Source organism: Perca fluviatilis, chromosome 19 (assembly GCF_010015445.1).
Source record: "Perca fluviatilis chromosome 19, GENO_Pfluv_1.0, whole genome shotgun sequence".
In the NCBI taxonomy this organism is placed as follows: Eukaryota; Metazoa; Chordata; class Actinopteri; order Perciformes; family Percidae; genus Perca; species Perca fluviatilis.
Window position 1 is genome coordinate 25,587,183 of NC_053130.1, and position 17,313 is coordinate 25,604,495.

The 17,313-nt window shown below is 42.4% G+C and overlaps 2 protein-coding genes across 4 annotated transcripts; both read right to left on the bottom strand.

The window, feature by feature from the left end:
* Positions 1-222: 222 nt before the first annotated feature.
* On the bottom strand, positions 223-5,069 carry emx2 (empty spiracles homeobox 2). The gene is made up of 3 exons (XM_039784336.1): positions 4,281-5,069; positions 2,883-3,067; positions 223-1,494 (listed from the first exon to the last, which is right to left on the bottom strand). The coding sequence occupies exons 1-3, from the start codon at positions 4,666-4,668 to the stop codon at positions 1,327-1,329; spliced, it is 741 nt and encodes a 246-aa protein (XP_039640270.1). The 5' UTR covers positions 4,669-5,069; the 3' UTR covers positions 223-1,326.
* Positions 5,070-7,313: 2,244 nt separating this feature from the next.
* On the bottom strand, positions 7,314-16,585 carry eif3s10 (eukaryotic translation initiation factor 3, subunit 10 (theta)). Of its 3 annotated transcripts, none has more exons than XM_039784333.1 (22): positions 16,409-16,585; positions 15,717-15,907; positions 15,472-15,608; positions 15,086-15,249; positions 14,421-14,620; positions 13,963-14,171; positions 13,704-13,875; positions 13,492-13,596; positions 13,252-13,350; positions 12,808-12,924; positions 12,484-12,669; positions 11,911-12,258; positions 11,704-11,808; positions 11,515-11,628; positions 11,282-11,404; positions 10,959-11,112; positions 10,630-10,811; positions 9,598-9,710; positions 9,022-9,518; positions 8,779-8,908; positions 8,482-8,648; positions 7,314-8,208 (listed from the first exon to the last, which is right to left on the bottom strand). In XM_039784333.1, the coding sequence occupies exons 1-22, from the start codon at positions 16,455-16,457 to the stop codon at positions 8,039-8,041; spliced, it is 3,732 nt and encodes a 1,243-aa protein (XP_039640267.1). In that variant the 5' UTR covers positions 16,458-16,585; the 3' UTR covers positions 7,314-8,038. The 3 variants fall into 3 exon arrangements, with proteins under 3 accessions (XP_039640267.1, XP_039640265.1, XP_039640268.1); XM_039784331.1 differs by having other exon boundaries at positions 9,016-9,518; XM_039784334.1 differs by having other exon boundaries at positions 9,070-9,518; positions 16,409-16,584.
* Positions 16,586-17,313: the final 728 nt, after the last annotated feature.

The following is a 17,313-nucleotide window of genomic DNA, read 5'->3' on the forward strand; positions in this document are numbered from 1 at the left end:
CGTCTCCATCCCACTGAGAAACTACTGCAGAGCTGAGGACAACAAACTACAGGCTGGGCTTGTTTTTGTTGTTTTTTTTAAACGAGACTCTAACGCCACATCAGCAAACAACTCAACGTCCATCCAAATGGCTCCGTTTGATGGCGCACACAATAAGAATAAAGCTTCCTCCACTCAGCTGCTCTATAGAATCAAAAGTCTTTACGTTTACTGCGCGCAACATATTGATAAAACTTTATTGACAAAATATTGACAATTACATACTTCTTGGAAGTATAATGTGTGTTAAAATTGTAGCAAACTTAACACAAACACAAAAAAATATTTACATTCTGTAAAAGAGGGTTTTAACAGAAACATTAACTTTTAGCATTTCTGTACATGGAATACGCTCAGTGCTTCTTTTTTTTTTTTTTGAACTCTCAATGCTTGCATTTAGTCCTTCGTGGCAACTTTCACTGGAGGGTCGAGTCCTGACAGCAGGCTGCGTGGGGCCACAGCGACACATTGGTAAAGCTTTAGGTTAAAGGAATGTCCTGATACCTTCCCTTTAAGTACTATTAACTTGTGGTCTGATTCACTTATTAGAAAGGGTTTTTTTTTTTTGTAAATCGAAATTCAATTTTTGTTCTATTTTATAAAAAAACAAACAAAAAAAAAACACCATAACGCAGCACCGCTACTTCATATGTTTTCACAAATCACGTTTACACGAGAATCATTAATTAAAGACTGCACACTTTGTAAAAAGGAAGAAGCACGACATCTCTGTTTGAAAATAGAGTTAAAAACAAAATTGATTATTTCTTCTTCTTCTTCTTCTTCTTCTTCTTCTTCTTCTCGGTTTGAGTAAAACTTGTCAAATTAAAACAACTACCAGGAGAAAAAAAAAAACTATACCATGCAATTCAAGTTTTACAAAAAGCAGTTTGGTGTTTTGGTTTCTTGACGTGGAAACGTTTTTGTTTGTTTAAAAAAAAAAAAAAAAAAACCTTCTGAAGTGCAAACGTCCAATATGAATTGGAGAAGAAAAAAAAATGAGGTGGTGGTAGATGGGAGATTGTAGTGGTGGTGGTTGGTGCGTGGAAGGGTTCAGGTGGGTGGACTGAGACACTGTCAGTCACATTTTCCTGGCTCGTTTGGATTGACAGACCCACGCGGTGACAGCAGTGCCACCAGTCGGGTTTCTCTCACCCTCAGCTGCCGATCTCCGGAGATCAGAAATGTGACATTGGCTTTTTAACCCCCTCACTGTCTCTACACGGCATCCTTTATCCATGTCCTCCTTCACTCAGACGCTTATAATATAGTCTTTTCTTTTCTTTTTTAATCGTCCGAAGTGACATCAATTTCCTCTGGGCTCCCCTGTTTAGTCGCCATTCTCCACCGGTTTATATGATGCGATCCTTTCTTCTTCTGCTGAGACTCCGAGCCCTCCTCCTCCAACTTCTGCCGCTTGAACTTCGTCCTCCGGTTCTGAAACCACACTTTTACCTGAACAGAGGGAGAAAAGAGAAAGGAGAGAGGCAGAAAGAAAAAAGAAAAAAAACCTGGATCAGTGTCACGAGATAAACCGCGATTGTGCAATGCGTAAAACCACGCATACGAGGTATACACACTGTTTTTGTAGCAGGGCTAAATACAAGCAGGCAGCGGGGCAGTGGAAATAAAAAAAGGTAAACAACGTCCACAATAAACAATTATATTCTCATGAAGATGCATGCATGCATTAAAACCCTCAAATTACAATTGCTAGTCTATTTATATAATACTAATTCAAATCAATCGAGTAAAGTATAATCACATTTGGGCACACAAACATCTGATGTCTGGAAAAACTTTTGATGCGTCATCTAAAGTAGGTCAGAGCATTTTTCTTTTCTTCTCTCTCATTTTAAGTATTTCTGCCAGCAAGTAAACTTTAAGAGAAATGAAATAGTCGCATCCATGTCACATATTTAACATCTATTTTCACACACTCCTTTTAATGGACTTAGCTCTGTTAAACGGTAAAGGCCCACCGTGGGGAATTAACAACATCTAAATCGATAAATTGTCTGCTCCTGCTTTGTCACTCTGCAGCCCTTTTAGCTCTTAAACGGCAACTGAGGTGCATTTAATACGCCTTCAGTGGGCCAATTAAAGTAGGTGATGGTTCATTTTCCCCCTCAGTCCCTCCAAAGGCCCCGCCGACCAAAGCAGACACAGCGGACAAAAGACAGCGGCTGATGGGCTCAAACAGCATCTTAAATATGGCAGGGGGGAATTCACTGAACCCGCCTCGTTCTTTGTATCGCCTATCCCATAAAATGGTTAACTGGTTAATTTGCCCTCCATTTTGAAAGGCAACATTCTCCCCCCAAAACAAAGTAATTCAACCCCTCCTGAAATGAGGTTAGGCCTATACAATGACAGTGGATTCGATCCAACAGAAAGCCTCTGTCTTCGATTGACAACATGCATTTATGGACCCCGGTGTGTAAGAAAACAACTTGGTAGCTGATTATTTAAAATTATTGTTTTTGCTAACTATATGTCTATTCTTTGTCGCCATACGTTAGAAGATGCATTCATTTTATAGCGGTCTGTCTTATTTTTATTTATTTTAAAGGCCCCATTTCCCACGGTGCCACGTTAAAAATAAAATAACAAAATATCACATACAGTCTACACTACATCAACCATAATGTGAGAAATATCTTTTTATATTAACAATCAACAGGACTATAACGTGCAGTGACGCCTGTTCCAGCAGCCAGAGCATGGCACAGCACACCAAGAAGCAGTAACAGCGTTCCAAAATAAAACGCACGCGTTGTCCAGGTTCAAGACAGCGGCGGGGATGTGAAGTTTAATGTTGAGGGACATATAGTGTTTCTTACCTGAGTTTCTGTGAGGCTAAGGCTGTGGGCGAGCTGTTTCCTTTCTGCTCCCACCACGTAATGGTTTTTCTCAAACGCGTGCTCGAGCCGCAGGAGTTGCGAAGGTGAAAAAGCTGTCCGGATTCTTTTGGGCTTTCTGGCCAGCGCGTTGTGCAAAAGGAAGCTCTCTGGACTCGTTTCATTACCTGGAATAAACGAGATAGAAAACGAGGATCCGTCATGACCTTTTCTTTTCCTACTAAGATATCAACATCTCCATAACAACCAGCAGGCCTGCGCACAAGCTATGCAACAGTAGTGTACTGGGCAGCCTGGAAATACGGCATGATAATAACAATAATAATGTCTGAGGAGAAGCTGGACATAAGTCAATAAATGAAGAGGAATGATCGAACACGTACGCATTTTAAATGCTTATGGACGCTTTTCATCTCACGTGTGTGAGACCACCGCATGAAGGAGAGAAGGAAAGAACCCAAACAGAGGTATAATCCTGGGCCTAATTAAATTAGCTCCAAAACAGCCTTTGTTAACAAAATCACATCAGGTGAAATGGAAGCAGCATGAAGACGTTTAAATAAATAGCGGCCAAAAACATTTTAGAAATTAATTTCGAATGCAATTCAATTTATCACATTTTATAATGTGATGAATTTGCTTTTATTTTTCAGAAAAAAAACTTATAATCACAAATATAAATACCATAAAATGAGCGTCCAAAGGCAAAAAATAATAATCGAATCTTCTTATTTTCTCTCTCTTAACAAGTCATCTTAGTTAATAAAATCTAAATTACCCGAAATTGGACTCATGTCAGCCTTAGAAAATTAGCAATAGGCTAGTCAAGTAACTGCCCAAATTGTTTTATTTGTTTCCCCCTTTAGAACAAAAATGTATCTTTTTTAATTTAAATGTGAAATAAGTCTTATTATAAACGGCCGAGCAGCGAGATACATTCGTTTTTAAGGCATGGATATATATAGATCATATACCCAGTGCTAAATATAACCTGCAGGACCAACAGTGTATACACACATGTCAACATTTCTACTGGTCTTTTTTTTATTTTTTTTATTGTCTGAATAGACACTCCAGGCAGCAGACAGCTATAGAAGCCAAGGCTTACTCGAGTTCTTTTTGTAAATAAAGAAATTCGTTACAGTTTTTTTTATTTTTATTTTTTTCAGCGAAATAATCCTCTAGATAAGTGTCTATTTTTGGCCTGCGAATTGGAGGTGATTTTGACTTTAAAAGTGCTCCGCTACAGCTTCACCGGTTTTGAATTCCTTGCATACATCCTGCTGTCTGTGCTGATGGAGAGACACAAATCTGGAACCACTCTGCAGCCGCTCGGCATGTTTCGTGCGTAAAAGAGCCGAATCATTTTTGATAACTTACCTTGAAATCTGTGACCCAAGTACCTATATCTGTGTAATAACCAGGGGTAGAAAGTTGAGGGGTCCCTTTGCTGGCTGGCAAAAAGAGGGTGCGGACTGTGAGAGGACGAAAGCGGGTGAGCCAGAGCGTGCGGCGGGGCCACCGAATGCACCGGGACAGCGGAGTTTTGCTGATGAGAGACCGCCTCCGCAAACACCAAGTCCGGGTTAGAGTAGACGCCCCTGCCGCCGGAGTGAAAGCCGTTGAGGAAGGGGTTCATCTGGCCGGAGTTTGCATAGCTGAGAGCCGCTGGCCTGATGGGCTCCTCTGTGCGGGACACCGGTACAGGATTATCCTTCGCCACTAAAGACTCTATAGTAAAACACCTCTTGGGTGTAGGTTGAAACATGGTCTGATAGTCCAGATTCCCCAGTTTAAGTTAAAGTTGTCGTTGGTGCTCTCGCTTAAAAAATACTCCACAACCAAGAAAAGAGGGGAAAGTTTCTGCGCAGTAAATAAGTTGGGGGGGGAAAGGCGGCAGTGTCGAGAAAGCCAAAAATAAAAAGTGCTCGGCTACTCCCAGACTAATCCATGGATGTGATCGTTTTCCTCGCCGGGTTCGTGCAGGCAGATTTGTTAGTTCATGAGCCTAATTAGCGCTGCAGTCCCATAAACAGCTTCCTCTGAAGGCTGTAATGGCATGGTGATTGGTCGCTGCTGCTGCTGCTCGCCTTAAGGTGGAGAAGGGGAAGACGCTTAAAAAGTGCGTCAATGGGAAGCAGGGGCGCGGAGAGGCGGACTCGAACGCGCAACACGGAACGGATTCGTCCAGAGAGGAGCCCCCCCACACGCGCGCACACACACATACTCACGCGCACATATCTCCAGGACATTTAACACACTCATCTGAACCAGTAGAAAAAGCTCAAGGTAGCCTGCTTATTTGCATTTAAGGGCTATGGCAGCTTCAAACTGATTTTTTATATATATATATATATATATATATATATATATATATATATATAAAGGGTGGGGTGCGTGTAGTGTTACTAGCAAGTGATTATTTGTTTAATTATGCACAACAATGTTGCGCAAACATCAAATCAGCTCCGTGAAAGTGTATTGCCAATGCTGTGCGCGCGATTAAAATTCAGCACCAGTTTAATTAATCAGTTGGCCTCCATTTATTTCTCAATTTTGTTCCTGTTTTTAGTTTTCTAACTGGATTTATGTTTCGTCCCTGCTCATTTTCATTTTTCTTTTCTAATTGAAGACTTCATTTCTGCTCGATGGGATGTTTGGGAGACACAAACAAGCTTTAGCTCTATAGATGTAGAGCTTTTATTTTGTCAATCACTAGCTTCTGCGTGAAGACTGAACATCTTAAAAATCGAATAGCACCTTCCCACTGATGGGTCGCTGTGTGTCATTCAGTGTTATTCAATGCAAAGTGCCCAGGTGTTTATTAGAGTAGCTACCTGTGACTGCAGACTATGTGTGTGTGTGTGTGTGTGTGTGTGTGCGTGTATCGGTGACAGAGCAGCAGCCGTGGCCGCGCATCGAGGGCCTTCATACAGAAATGATACACGCTGATAGCACGCCGTGTTAGTCATCATGAGGCTGCTAAGAACTGAGACATGCAGCCCTGAAAATAAATAACGCTGTATATAGGGTTTTACATTTTATTTTGATACATTTTATATTTCTATGTTTTTCTTTGTTTGCATGTTTTTGAGTGTTGATGTCAGACAATTAAAGAGATGAGACTGAATGGAAAACATATTTATTAAAGTGTGAGATTATTATTATTATTATTATTATTATTATTATTATTATTGTCGCCAACTTGTAGTCCAGGAAATATACTTCTCCATACAAAGCTTATGGACAAGTCTACTGGGTTTATTTGTGCGGGTAGGTTAGGTTTAAGGGTCTGTGTGGAATAAAATACAAACCAAAGACTAAACTGGCTTTGCAAAGCTGTCAGAGCACCAACAGCTGTACAGCACATAATCCGTCTGATTTAACATGGTAAAAATGTGTCAATAATTATTATGTTTTTTAATCAGGAATCCTTGGGAGTTGGTTGTTATATGTTTTATTTGAACTAGCTCAGCCAGTTCCTTAAGGTAACGCCTTTTATTTTGTAGCATCACCTAATAAATAATGAATAAATATATAAATATCACTCAATGTCTTACACATGACACATATTATTATTGTCATTATTAGCCTCATTATTTTTATGGTACATCGCAAAATCGTCAACGTAAAGCCGAACTCAAAGCCATTTGTTGTTACGGAACAAGCCAATATTAAGAAGTTAATCATGGGTGAGATTTTTCTTTTTTAAACCCTGACATGTTACTGGTTTGCTAACGGACTGCATACTGACCACTGTCTGCTTGTTCACGTCTCCTGAGTTTTACACGGAGTTAGCTGCTGATCATGGTCATAAACATAACGCACCACGGTGAAGCGTGCCGACCCCCTCCACGGAGCTTTACCGACCTCTAGCGGTCACACGATGGGAGTGTAATAACACGGTACCAACACCGAGGACTGAGGGGCTTTAGTGTACCTTGAAAGCAGAGATCCAGCACGTCCCCAACAAGATGAAGAATGGTTGAGTTTTACTGGTGTCGCACTATGTAGAAGTCAGGGCAGCTGGAGCTAGTACTAAAACTGTTGGGATCTATAAGATTGCTCTTTAAGCACCTTCAGTGGACACAGGCTACCCATACAGTCCCCAACGATTTGTATTTTTACAATTTAGTTTGTCAGAGGTACATAAAAAGGGTTACATTTTAATATGGACTGGTAGAGATACTGAAAGATATTTGTACATTCAGCTATTCTGACATCTCAAGTTAAATGGCACGTTGTATGCCCCATCAGCTTTATCCCTCTATATATACAGTTTATGGATTATCCTCTGACCCCCAAGTTGGGAGCCGCTGTCTCAAATGCCTTTTTTGTACACCAGCCATAAACTGATAGGTGTGCTGCAATCTGTAATGGTGACATTACATTTGAGACAAATGAACAATTAGGTGGTGAGCAAACCTCTTTATTAATAAAGGCTTTATCTGTAAACATGCAACCTGGTTGGATACCGTTGATTGCAACAAGAAAGAGCCACACACTGGATATCAAGCGAGACCAATTGAATACTCTAAGCATGCACAGCAAAATGTAAATTCCACTAGTTCTTTAACAGGTTAAGAAGCATCTGAAACATTAGATGAAGAGCAGAGATCACGGAAGCAGATGACAAATTCCTAGTCATTGTCATTACAACAGTTGTTGATTTGTGGCACAATATAATATCTATGAAAAATGATTAAGAAGAGACGTTGGTGATGCACTGAGTTTGTATTGAAAGATGTAGCAGGTACATATGGTTTTCAGTTTAGTCAGTTTCACTTCATGTAAGGTAATAACCTCTCTAACCATTCAGGGCAGTCATGTTTACATTTGTGATGGTTTGCATGAGACCTAAAGACCTGCACACAAGTTCATTGGTTGATGGTGTTTTGGGTGGAAAGGAGACTGGTTCAAAATGCTGAAAGTCAAAATAAAGATAAAAGGGAAAAAAAATCCCCAGGAAAACTACGGTCTACAAATATTTTGTCCAAAAGGAATAACGCACGAGTATCGGAAGCATGTGGCCATGAATTCACCACTGCGGTTTACTGGCTGATGGGCTACTGAATATTATATTTTTTTTCAAAACCAACTCTTCATTAACTGAGCCAAATGGATGCTGAGGTTACTGCTCAGCGGCGGACAGTGGTCCAGCCATCATCATCGGTTTCGTTCTTGATGCGACGAGGGTTGTCTTTGTCAGAACGCCAGCCCTTTTCTCCATCAAGCTCAGGCTCCGGCTCCCTATCGCTGCTTCTGGGCTTCTCCTCCAGCTTCTCCACACCTCCACGACGCCAACCTCCTAAGGAAACAACATTAGGACATGTTCAGCAGGAACATGTTGATTTCACAAGTCTAACTAGTTAATAAAATAAAATAAAGTATAGTTTGGTGGTATCTTTTAAGACACCTGCCGTAATAAAAAGGTAAACAGCGACCTCTGCTGGCAGAATACAACACCCTCATATAATGTACCTAATTGTTTTGTTAGACAAGAGTGCTTAATAAAGTTTACACACCTGCCCTATCCCTAATACGCATGTAACGGTTACATCCTAAATCACGCTCTGCTCACCTTCATCCTGATCTCTGGGTGGGGGTCTGAGTTCACGGTCATCCCGGCGCTCGCCACCACGGCGCTCGCCACCACGACGATCGTCTCGGTCGGTGTCCTCTTTGCGAGAGTCTCTCCAGGCGCTTCCTCCTTCCTCTGTGCCTGCCCTCCTCCAGGTATTCTCCTCTCTGTGTAAATAGACAGTGACACCGATTAACAGAACTGTGACCACTCACTGAAAAGTCAAGTGTGATGTCATCTGCATTTATCACAAAAATAAATAGGCCGACACTCTTGGCATAGGTCTATCAGGCCCACCTGACTGGACGACTGTCTCTCAAGCTGTCTCTGGATTTTCCCTCTCTTTCGGCATCGTCTCTTTCCTCGCTGGCATCACGGGGAGGACCCCAGCTGTCCTCTCGGGCCTTCTCTCGCTCACGCCAGCCACCTGCAACATAAGCATTGGCTCATCATCCTGCTTGACATCATATGTGAGCACAGGGCTGCTGAGCAGTCGGATTATTCAATAAACCACTCTTCAGGTAAATTACCTACCATTACCTATATTATCTCTATCACTTATTAGCAGCTGAATGGCTGCAGGCTTACCAGGCCTGCCCAGGGGCTTCCAGGGTTTGAGGTCATCGCCACCACGCCTTGGCCCATCATCCATGCCTCTCCTTCCACCTCGGTCATCATCTCCTCCTCTTCGGGGACCCCAGGAGTCGTCCGTGCCTCTACGGGAACCTCTGTCATCATCAAAGCCACGCCTGGGGCCGCGGTCGTCATCAAAGCCTCTACGTGGACCACGGTCATCGTCTCCGCCCCTCCTTGGGCCGCGGTCATCATCAAAGCCTCTACGTGGACCACGGTCCTCGTCCATCCCTCTGCGTAGAGGACGGTCATCGTCACCGCCACGGCGTGGGCCTCTGTCGTCATCAAAGCCCCGACGGCCGCCTCGGTCATCTCCGCCCCTGCGTAAACCTTCTCCTCGCCTGAAGGGCCCCTCTCTCTCTCGCTCCTCTTTGTCATCCTCACGGCCCTCCTGCCTCCACTCCCTAGAGCAGGCATGGGTATGGTTAGAGTAGCCCCTTGCGGTATTAAAAAGGATGACCAAATAGGGTTACCAACACCTACTTGTCAGGCACAGAACGACGCCACTCTGATTCGCCTCCCTCCGTGCGCCTCCTCCATCCTCCTCCTCCTCCTCCTTCCTCCTTCTCAATCTGCTTCTCATTCTCACCCCAATCCTGTATAAGCAAAACACATCAATCAAGACACATCGTGCCATTACGTTGTTATCACTCAATTTGTCACTACAAGGCACTGTAAAGTAATATCAGTTATGATCATTAATATGTGTCGGCCTGTAGTCCATCACTCTGCACTCGGTCCTTGAATTTATGTGACAATATATTTGGGCTCCCTTCCATCACACCTTCATATTAGGGATGGCACAAATCAAATTTTTCACAAAATGTTATGACAAACTATTGTGATAAATTGTCTTGATTATGTTACTGATAGATAGGTAAGGTTGGGTACCAAAACCTACTCAACCGATAGGAATCGGACCGGATTAGAACACAAAACAACACACCTTCGACGTTCTGTGTCTGTGTGTGTCTGTGTCTGTGTCTGTGTCTGTGTCTGTGTGTGTGTGTGTGTGTGTGTGTCGTTACTGAAATATTTTCCCTCCGTCGCTCCGAAACGGACGTAAAGACATCACACTTTCTCTGTAGTCTACTGTTAGCTAGCTACCGTAAATGTAGGCTACTTTGAAAATGCCATATTTTCCCTCTGGGCTCACCAAAACAGTTTGATTCGGAATTGTTATAAAAAGTACCGGTTCGGAATCGTAAAAATCCAAACAATACCCTTAGGCACCATTAACTTATTTATACAGAGGTGTGACATTTACCCATTTTAATGATTAAAAGGCATTTCACAATCCAGTAAAAGAAAGCAAACATACAGATTTTGAAAAAGTCCTTATTTTGACTTTTTACTATTCTAGCCATCATAATATCACAATTATGCTGGGCAACGTATCATGATAAAATCTAGCATGAATTACCTGTGATTCCCACCCCTTTATATTTGAAACTTTGACCGACTGTCAGTCTCAGAACGTCAGTTAAAAAGAAGAAGAAGGAAGCTAGTTTGTACCTTGACTTTCTCCTCTGGGGGGACCCTTTTCTCCTCCTCACGACGCCGTTCTCGCTCCTCGATCTCCTGTTGACGAGCGCGCTGCTTCCGCTCCTGCTCCTCGAGTTTGCGTAGACGCTCCTGGTACTCCCTCTCTTCCTCCTCCCGCTGCTCTTGTTCCAGGCGTTCACGGTCCTCCCGCTCTGTAACAAAAGCAGCATACATATAACGTGTTCAAAATTTAAGAGAATAAGAGCTACTGCATTATGCTCTGAAAAACAAAAAACCAAAACACACAGGGTGTGAAATAGACCTGTACCAGTGCACATGTGCAAAAAGAATTTTATTACCTTTCTTGAGCTGCTCTTCATGGATACGCTGTGCATCTTCCTCCTTTTGACGGTAAAAAGCGTTACGCCTGTCCTCCTTGCGCTGCTTCTTCCTTTCTTCCAGGCGCTTCTTCCTCTCCTCCACCAAGCGCTCCTGGAAAGCTTTCAGTTTTTCCTTCAGAGACAGAATAGTGAATTTGAAACCACAGCACAAGTCATACAGTTGTTCTGCCACTCTGACCCATAAACAGTTATGGCTCTGTGCAGCAATATTACAGCTGTACCAGCAGGGGGCACTTCAGTTTAGTCCACCTTAAGTTGATGGAAGTAATAAATGGTCTTACCTCATAAATGAAGCTACGAGCAGCAGTTATTTTGGACAAGAAGTTTTCTTTGTCCTCCAACATCCTGAACATTCGCTTCTTGTGCTCCAAAGCCTTCTCCCGTTCAACTTTCATGTTACTGATCTGCAACGAAAAGAAAATTCTTACATTCTAGATACTCACCTGGGTCTATTCAATTTCACATCTATGCATGTCATTGTTGAATCAGTGTTTTTTGTTGTTTTTTTACGTACCCTCTCTTCCTCCTGGAGCTCCCATAGTTCCATGTCCTTGATGCGCTGCTCCTCATAAGCCTTTTTGATAAGAGGAATCTCCTCGAGACGTTTTGCCCTCTCAAAGTAGTCAATCTGGAGAGAAAGAAAGATTAGTGTCTAATTCACACCTAAGTGACTGATATTTTCACTAATGAATCACTCAGTTACCTTCTTCTCCTGGTTCTTCAGACGCTCCTGAAGTTCCTTCTTCTCCTTCTCTAGCTGCTCCACCTGTTTGGCCATGATGAAGTCAGGATCCAGCTCCTCCAGGTCCTGTACAAAACAAATGTGTTAATCTCACCTTTGAACCTCATATTACAATGACCTATTTCTGCAATATGGAGTTCAACCTAACTAAATCAATCTACATTTTACCTCAATATCGATATCCTTGAAGGCCTTGGCTCCAAGTTCAGTCTTCTTGATCTGCTCCAGCCGTTCACGGACCGTCTTCTTCTTGATCTGCTCGTGCTCCTGCATGATGCGCTCCTTCTCCCTCTCTTTGGCCTCCTGGCGCAGACGCTCCTCCTCAGCCTTGCGTACCTTCTGCATCTCAGCTTCCCGCTGCTCCAGCTCCTCCTTCTCACGCTGAATGTTCAGGCTCTCCAGGCGCTCCTTACGCTCCTCAATGGTCTGTCTACGAGCCAGGATGCGCTGGTGATCCTTGCGAGCATTTTTCAGATAGGCGGCGATGGCCAGCTGGTTCTGCTCCTCACGCTCTTGCTGAGAAGGGACAAAAACATCAAAATGCAGTTTAAAGTTGAAGAATAAAAGCAGAGTGTACTGTGCCAAATGACACTAATCATGAATTAGAGCTCAATACCATACGAAGATACCTCTTATGCGTCTGTTAGTATTATGTGCGAGTATGTAAAAAGCTAATGTTGGTCACTGATCAGGTGTCTGTGTGTGTCTGTACACGAGAGCTCAGTAAGAAGTGGAACTCACCAGGATGGAGGCAGGCCTGATGACTTGGATGGCCTTGGCCAAGGAAGCCGACATGGCAGTCAGCTGGTTCCGTATCTGCTCTGAGGGCATGTTCTGCAGGAAAGGACCAACAGGGGCATCCTCTTTGGTCGAGTAGTTCAGGTCAGAGCCAAAGCTCAGAGTTCGAGTGCTGTGGTCTATACGGACCTACAGGGGAAAGAGAAATGTTAAGATAAGTTGAGTAAAACGGTATGATAAACACTTAAGTGTAATAACACTTTTGTTGGTTTATCAGTAGTTCATTTATTAAGTAGTAAAAGCAATGTCTCCTGATCTTGACCTTACCTGCAGATCACAGTGGCGGGCAGCATCTACAATGGAGCGCTCCAGCTGGAAGGCGTCCACAAATGGAACCAGGGAGGCCAGACGGGTGAACTCAATGCTTTGATAGATCTGTGCAACCTAATATAATGGAAGCAGAATAATGAGAGATGTTGCTGATTTATTTATTTGATTAGGACAATGCACATTAATCAACATTTCTGTACATTTTCAACTGTAGTCCTAGTTGCATGCATGTCTTTATGGTGGGAAGAAACCGGAGCACCCGGAGGAAACCCACGCAAGCACGGGAAGAACATGCAAACTCCACACAGAAAGGGCTGGGAACCCAGAACCTTCTTGCTGTGAGGCAGAAGTGCTAACCATTGAGTCACCGTGCTACCATAATGTTGTAGATGTGATTTAGGAGAGCATTCCAGGAGAATGAAAAAGAGTGAAGAGAATTACCTGTTGCAGGAGCCTCAGGATGGTATTACTCTGCAAGTGAGGGACATACTGCTGCAGATCAGCCTCCTTCTCAGCTTGGTCTCTCACCCAGTTCAACACCTAGTAGGAGAGTTTGTTACCATACACTGGGATTAGAAACGACTAGTTATCAAATTAATATTATATAAACTGCAACTCATATTACAACGACGAATTGTATATTTTCCTTTTTATCAAGCCATTTGCCGCCAGATTGTTTACCTTGGTCACTCTTCCGCACAGCTTCAGAGGATGAAAGTCTACTTCAATCCAGTTGTAAAGTTCTTTTATGTCAGGTACAACATACTGCAGCAAGTTAAATCTCACCTAGAATGAAAACATTAAAATATAAATTGGTCAAAGCAAATATTAATTAACTGTTTAAAGTTGGCACTGTTGAAACCTAACAAAGCTTTCTTATGCAGATAACGTACCATATCATTGATGAGACTCTGCCGGGTCGGCGGAGACTGCAGGCCCAGGAGGGTAGCCAGCCTGCGGTGTTTTTCTACAATGATGCCATCCATGTCCAGCAGCCGAGCAATGTCAGTGCGCTCGGGGGTGATGGGAATAGACAGTGTGGCCAGGAGGACTCTGGTGGACATCCTAGAGATCAAGAGTAAGCACCATTACCTATTTGGTCATTATCAGAGTCAAATGTGTGCACTTATCTTCCGATAATGAATAACATACCTCTGCATCTCATCTTGGGTCAGATTCTTACGCATTTCCCTTGAGAGGTGATAAAGCCGGTGGAGGGTGCAGGCGTGGAAGAGAGCATTGCCAGATTTCCAGAACACTGTAGACACCTTGTTGTAGTAGTTGGCCATCAGCTGGGGTTTGGGAGGCTTCTTAGAAAGAGCAAAGAGGCCATGGATGTCTTCAACCGCCTTGAATGCTTCCTGTAAAAAGAAACCGTTCTATATTAGTAACAATATCATCTTCACTTTGACCATGTGTCAAATATTTAATTACACTTGAGGACATTCAAGTACTAAGCTGGGGTTTAGTTGTTCTACAGGTCATACACTATATAGGTTGACTACTTTCTAAAGCATTTATGAAAATGTTTTATACATTTAAATTTTTAGTAAGTAGACAAATGCATTTCTATATGGTCCTTTGAGAAATTCAGTGTTAGGTGGACAGACCTGCCAGAGCTCCATGCTAATGGCGCTGTCCAGCTGCACCAGACGCGTCTCCAGGTGCATAGACTGACTTTCAGGGTTGTTCAGGTTGATGGCAGTGCTCTGGTTGTGGTGGCGCTGGATCTGACCCAGATGCATACGCAGGTTGTCGCACAGCTTGCGAAATTCTGCTTTACGAGTGTACTGAAGGCAGAACTTAAATGCTGCAGAAAAGATGACCAGATATTATTTACACCATTTAGTATGTAACATTTAATGGTAATTGTAATTTACAGCTGAATTTGTATTTATTGAACATCTGTGTGACTTTAATGATGCAATAACAAGGTAGAATCTTATAAAAATTAGGTCAAGATAAAAGCAATATTTAAATTAGAATTTTAAATGTATATTTCATGATGGGAACTAAAAACAGATTCCCTCATTACTGGCTGAAAATTACTGTTTATCATTGTATAAATGGTGCCACTGCCATGTTCTGTACCATTGTATTGTACCATCTGAATCATTCAGTACCATCAGTACATCTACCTACATAAAAACAGACAAAATATAAAACATTTTGTTGACAGTAACTTTTATGCAGCCTTAAAAAAAATAGTTCAGACAATAAGAAAATTAAATTAATACAAAACTTTCTAAATATGGTATTCAGTGTGTGTCACTACCTTGCTGGGCAATGTCATGGTACAGGCGCTCCACCTTGGAGTTGTTCCGCAGCAGGTCCAGGCACTGGCGGTAGGACTCCCACAGGAACTTCACCCAGGGAGTGAGCAGCAGGCGATCAGTACGATCCTGAGTGTCCTCTCCACTCACAGCACTCAGGAGAACACTGAAGTCACAACAAGCTCAATGTTTATAATCCATCTTAAAATGATCAAGCACATGCTAATTACCTTATACCCTCAGCTGTGACAGCAACATACTGTATAACACACAATCCTCCAACAACAATAAGACATCGGTTTAGATTCTTTATCAAATTAAAAGGAAATCCAACGACAAATCTGGATACACATTTGATGCTGCAAAAGGAACATTTGAGCATCCTCACCTTTCAGGAGTCTGGATGTTGTCCAGATCCTCGATGTCCAGGACCATCTGCTGGGACTCACCCTTGGCTGTCTCAGTCTTCTCCTCAGCCAGCTTCAGGTAAGCCCTTACCACATCCTCCAGAGATTTGATATTCACCTAAAAGCAAAGAGAGAAGTTACACTTTGACTCAAAAAAAACCAAAAAAATAACTGATGAAAACAACTATCCGATCTGTGCCAACATCACAGATTTCTCCTCACACACCTGCTGACAGATGTTCTTGTACTGGTAGAGACCCTCCTTGGCCAGGTGGCTCTTGCGAAGATCCACGCAGAGCTCCAGGTATTTGAGCATGATGGGCTCGTGGATCTTCTGCCATGTTCGATGTTTCTTGCTCTTGATGACATCGTACAAAACATCCAAAGCTGGCTGCTTCTTGCCAACCTCAAGAAACTCTGTGTAAACACATAAAGAAATAGACCAACATAAGCTCTATCACAGGTTAATGGTAACCGTGTGCATATATCACTAAACCTTACCATCTCGCATCAAGCACACAACCGTGGTTAGCTAAACCTGCCTGACACGGTTAGGCCCACTGGGCTTTGTTAACGTGACATTAGCATTAACGCTACAAGAATACATAGCACTAACAATTTGACAGCAGCTAAGAGGCATTGTCAATAACGTTTTAAACCTGATACGAGTGTTAACGGTCATCTAATAGCCACCTAAGCTACATTTCTGAAATGTCACCGACTTAGCCAATAGTCAGATCACAAAACGTCCTAGCAGCCGGTTAGCTTAATACTAACGTAGCCGTAAAAAAACGATATGGCGGCCCCGCCATTCAAGGTAGCAGTTAGCCTGGCTAACGATGCGTTCGAAGGCTAACGTTAGCATAGTTAGCATGAATGTCTGACAAACGTGAAACATGAAGTTGTATTTCTACTCACCGTTCGCTCGTTTCAGAGCATTCTCTGGCCTTTGAAAATACGCCGGCATGTTGGCGGCGTTCTAGTGAAACTCAAATTGGCTGACTTGAGTGACTTTTGACAGATTTCACCAGTCCATCAACGCCACGCACTCACCCACTGCAACGGTGCTGGCTGAGAAAGGAAGAACCTCGTGAGCGGCCTAGCTAGGGTTGCCAGGTGCGTCACACTACTATCCCCCTATCACGGTGTCTACCCTCGTGAAGTGAACAACTGAGAGCGAAGAAATGAATTACTGTCTCCCAAAATTACGATAAATATTAATGTATCCGTATTCAGGGTTTCAATGTAGTTATTTTTGATTTATGGTCAAATCTTAATATGCATATTTATAAACTTTGTAAACTGAAAATCACTTTTGTTGTGGCTAATTCTGTATGTTTGGGTTAGGGTTATTTAAAAAGGGTAGCTCCCTAAATTATCATTAACATAAGTATAAAATATTTGATACAGATAAAATTATTTGGGCACATCTTTTAAGATAAGATAAGATAATCCTTTATTGATCCTCAGAGGGGGAATTCAGTTGTTGCAGCAGCACAAGACAGAGATGAGTACAGATAGAGAAGTACACAAAATAAATACATAAAAAAGAATAAATAAAATGAAATAAGAGGTATATACAAAAGAGTAAAAGTAAATACAAGACAAGACAAATTACGAGGTAACGTACCATAATGTAAGTGATAAGTTAAAGTAACAGGTAGGAGGTAAAGTAACATGGTATGATATGATTATCAGCAGCGAGTCTATAATATACGTAAACAGCGTACACCAGAAATATAATGTAGTATATGATGTGGTAAGACATTATAACATTCACATTCCAGTAGTGTAGTATGAGGTATAAGAGTATAGGTGCAATG